Below are 4808 nucleotides of genomic sequence, written 5' to 3'. Positions count from 1 at the left end.
TACGTCTCCCTCAGTGGAGCGAGACGTACTTTTGTTGCTATTAGCAATGCCAAAATTATTCACATCAGGAATTACGTTTACATCACAGAGTAAAAATCTAGATATGAGACTATATTTTAAAACAAAATAGTATAAAACTTGTTGTCAAGGAAACCATTAGGCCTTTACAAAAGGCAACACAGTAAAGCAGCTGTGATAAAAGCAGCTCTTACAATGAGTTTTATTCTCCAGTCCTGCAGAGTCTACCAGGGCCTCCAGGGGGCGCTGCAGACCGGACTCTTGTCTTTCTGGCTGCTGGTCTGGACTGTGGAGCTCAGAGGACAGAAGTCAGCCTCTCTCAGGTTCTTCTCAGACTGCAGCTTGTTGAAGTGGTCCAGCAGTCTTCTGTGGGACTGGATCTTCTCCTGGTCTTTGGACAGGAAGTGCGCCACCTGTTGGACACATCTGGAGTAGCCCCGATCAGCAGCTGCTGAGTCCACAGCTGGATGCTGCTGCTGCTGCAGTCGAGTCAGGAAGCAGACGGTCATCTCCAGGATGTCCGCTTTCTCCAGCTTGGAGTCTGGCTGCTGTTTGAGGAGCTCTGGAGGCAGGAGAGACCTGAGCTGCTCGATGCTGCTGTTGATCCTCTCTCTGCGTAACTTCTCCACCAGAGGCTTCCTGAGCTGCACAAACAGGAACAGAGGCATCAGTTAACTGGGTTTAGAGTAAGTTGGCATCAACGAATGTAACCTGTCATGAATGACAAGAGAACTTGTAGATCTCATGTTTACCTTGTGGCTCAGGGCCAGATGCTCCTGAGAGTTGGTCAGTGCTGCAGTGATTGTTGGAGCCATGGTGGGATCTCTGTGCTGCTGAGGTCTCTGTAGAGAGAATCTGATCCCTGCTGCCTCCATCCCTCCTCTTTATACTCGCTTATCTCCATGTGAATGTGTGGGTCTTGGATTGCCCAGAGTTTCTCACAGTCCCATCCAATCAGAAAGCCCTACGAGACAATAAAGGATGCAAAACGCTGAATGGTATTATTGCCTTAAGGATAATGGTTAGATCCCCGGGGAACAACTGGAGTAGTGGGTGGGTGATGGGTGGGGGGCGCACAAAGCTCTGTGTGAATCTGGGAAAGTGGTGACCTCGGAGTGTGTGTGGATCTGCTGCCTGTTGCTGAAATCAGGAACCGATCTTGCTGCCCATCACACACTCCAACTACCTGTGATAGGAAGATCTTTCAAATTATGCAGAAACGATTTAGAAGTATTTAAATGTATGTGGTGTTTAATTAATCAGGTGCAGGAGAGGTTTCAAGATAAATCACACTTTGATGTTAAAGGTGCACTCATTCGACCTCTTAAGAAGCTTGCAAACATCCATCTTCGAAGCCCCTTTATTGGTTATTTCAGCTTTTCTTTAAGTTTCTAAGCTGAATTTAAATTATTGCTACATGATTCAGGAGCAGTCGTCTTTTCATCGTCCCATCAAACTGAACTGGAATGTAGAGGAACAATCTGAATGTAAAAGGGGGTGAGGGGGGGGGTGCATTTGAATGTTCATTAATCCTTTGGACGTCTGCATTCCTTATATTCGTTTTACAAAAGCCTGGTAATGACGAGTCTGGTTGACTGGAATGTCCATTCAGAGGTAGTGAGACAAAACTCGTAAACTGACTCCATAATTAATGGGATGTGCAACCAGACACACTTCTTTTGTTCTTGGAAGCAGTAAATGGACAGAGTGTGGGAAACTAGAGGAAAACCCACTCACAGAGCCCCTGTGGGACAAAGCAGGCCGACAAGACAAAGATGTCTGTAAAGGGGTGGGAGTAGAGGGGGTGGGGAGTGTTTATACACATTTTACTCAGTAAGGCTGGGAATATGTTTATTTAGGCCTCTCAATATTAATATTAAGTAAATATTTTAACAGAGAGCTGTGCATTTGCATACATTTATTTTTATTATGTCTGCAATAACTATAATTTATATCTGCAGGTCAGTTTGTGTACTTTTATATCAAACTTAGCTATAGTCAAAACGATAGTATTAATGATCAAATAACATTCTCAAACAGTTTATAAAAATGTAATATGACAAACATCACGATAATTTATAATACCATCACACTGGGGAGTCCGGTGTAAATTGTAATCCTCAAATTGTGTTTCATGCCGATTTAGCAATATTTAGCATAAACATCACAAATATTGATCCGATGCAATAATCCAGGTAGATAAATCTAACATGGTTGATTGCAAATATTGTCCATTCGAATAGTTTTAGATAAAAGGAAGTGATAACTTACTTTTTTCTGTATATATTTTGCAATACTTCTGTAAACTAAACTAAACTTCTACGAGAGTTTTTTCTTTCCACTGTTGCCATTGTGCTTGCTCAGGATGGGAGACTGCGACAAAGTGAAGATTCAACGACTCTGCTGCTTCCTTAGACGGAGAACTTCACTAACTGGCTTTTTCATGTGAATGTTCCTGGAAAGTGCCCTGAGACAACTTTGTTGTGAGTTGGCCCTGTATAAATAAACTGAACTGAATTGAATTAAACTTTATTCATATGTCAAAACATTCAGCTCATTCAAGAGTTGGGTGCTATTTTTGTAACATTTATACTTTTTGAAGTATTTAACCTTATATGTCCCTCATAGAAATACACTGATGTCTTCAATTCCTTCATAACATTGTTCTGTTTTAAATCTGTTTCAGCATATTTGCTCTGTTTTAGTCCTCTTGTGCTAATTTTAGATTTTAGCTGTTGTCTTGCAAATGTTAACGTTTGACTAGCATGGTGTTACGTTTTGCTTTTCAGTTTAGCTTATCTTTACCTTTGTATTACCTTTATGTGTTCTGTTACTTTATTTTCAGCTACTGCTCTGCTTTTAGCTTTTAGCTGGTGTTTTGTTACTTTTAGCAGTATTTTGCTGCTTTTAGCTATTATTCTGCCCTTTTAGCATTTAGCTAGCCCTTTATTAAATTCAGCATTAATATATAGCCTTTTTCTATGTTAGCTTTTAGCTACTCATTTGCTACTATGAGCTTCTAGCTAATCTTTTGATACTTTTTGTTAGCCTTTAAATGCTTAAACTGCTTACAAGCCTTTTGTTATTTTTATCTGTTTTGTTGCTATTTTAGCTAACCACCTAATTTAGCTACTGTTTTGGAATTTTTAGGTTTTAGCTAACATTTCTGTTTGTGTTTAAGCTATGTTTTTGCTTCTTTTAGCTCACAGGTAGGCTAATGTTCTGCTCAGCTTCTTCAGCAAATTTCAACAAAGTCGTTCGGCGTTCTCCATTCTTGCAGAAAATGCAATTTATCCATTTTTTTTCTTTTCTTTTATGAATAGACTTAAAATCTGTGCAGAACTGCATGTGTATAAAAACAACATAAATATTTGTTTGCAACAGGATTTTACTTAATTTTTAAAAAGCTCAAATTGCGTTAAATATAAACGTGCAATGCTCTAAAACCAGCAGTTTAACCTGCGGTGTTCTTGCTGATGCATTTTAAGGTAGAAGTCAGATCCCAGTCAAAATATTTATCCTTCTCCGCCTCTTCCTTTCACCCAAATTCAAGAGTCTGGCAACAAAGTTTCCCCGGGGGAGCTGCTCGTGTGCATGAATTAGCATTTAACAAGGCGCATGTCCACTGTTGAGCGGGGGCTCCGTCAATGGACCGAGTGTGGGAAAGCTGTGAGAAGCAGAGTCACAGTTCAGTGAGATTAACATCTTCAGCCCCATCAGCACCCGACTGTTCTCCAGGGGAGTTGGCACACTTCAGGGGAAGACTTCTTTCACCAGACTATCTGTTTGTTTCTACATTTCTCTTAGACGCCAACTCAGTAACGTTCGCCAGCTTCATCCCCACTCGGTGTAATATTCATCATTTGTCTCAAAGTTTTTATGTTTTGTTTTTGATGGATTCTAAAAAGTCAAAGCAAAGCCCCCACAAGTCTTCGGCTCAGCCTTTTGAAAGACGCTTATTGTGCAGTTTAAAGAAAACATCTGAATGAATTGACAGAGAATCAAAGTTTTCCAAATCAACTTTTCATTCGGTCAAATCCAAGTCCAGCTGTGAAAATGTGTGTAAACAGTTTGAAATGGTAATCAGCTGTTGTTTTTAACTCATTTGGAGACTCCACTCTCCTCTGGATGGTTTTTTTTTTTACCAGTTTATTTTTCTTGAACATGCTGCCAAAAATAATTCAAATGTAATTTGTGTTACTTCAACCAACATAAATCGGTGGATGAACAAAGATCTGAACATTCTTTAAAAAAAAAAAAAAAAGGTCCCAAAGTGTGCCAGCTGGTTGATGTGAATGAGTTTGTCCATGTTGACTCACTCAGCCAACATCGTTCTAAGACTAAGTAGGAAAATGTTTGTTTACATTCTTACAAACTTTGCTTTGATTTTCATTAAAATCATAAAGAGAGTAACATCCAGCTGGTAAACTATTAAATCTAGATCAGTGGTCTTCAATTAAAAATTCGACACGGTAAATTGAAAAAGGTCCAGAATACTTTTACAGCATTAAAACCCTTTTAGTGACAGCGATGCTAGTTTTCTTCATTCACCGTACTGTCTTTTTAGGATTCTACTTTTCCATGTGGCAGAAAGAAATCACAGGACAGATGTTGGAATTACAGAAAATGCTACAGAAGCTGCACCACCTAACATGTATTACTGGAAATGCTAAGGAAATGTGCATCCATCCATCTATCCATCCATCCATCCATCCATTCATCCATCCATCCATTCATCCATCCATCCATCCATCCATCCATCCATCCATCCATCCATCCATCCATCCATC

At 39.7% G+C, this 4808-nt stretch overlaps 1 protein-coding gene across 1 annotated transcript; it reads right to left on the bottom strand.

Moving 5' to 3' along the window:
• Positions 1-241: 241 nt before the first annotated feature.
• Positions 242-893, bottom strand: LOC119412632 (transcription factor HES-5-like). The gene is made up of 2 exons (XM_037679668.1): positions 771-893; positions 242-662 (listed from the first exon to the last, which is right to left on the bottom strand). Exons 1-2 carry the CDS (start codon positions 891-893, stop codon positions 243-245), a joined length of 543 nt encoding a protein of 180 aa, XP_037535596.1. The 3' UTR covers position 242.
• Between the last annotated feature and the right edge of the window lie 3915 nt (positions 894-4808).

Source organism: Nematolebias whitei, chromosome 7, assembly GCF_014905685.2.
Source record: "Nematolebias whitei isolate Nwh7 chromosome 7, NemWhi1, whole genome shotgun sequence".
In the NCBI taxonomy this organism is placed as follows: domain Eukaryota; kingdom Metazoa; phylum Chordata; class Actinopteri; order Cyprinodontiformes; family Rivulidae; genus Nematolebias; species Nematolebias whitei.
This window is presented reverse-complemented; position numbering and strand designations above follow the sequence as displayed.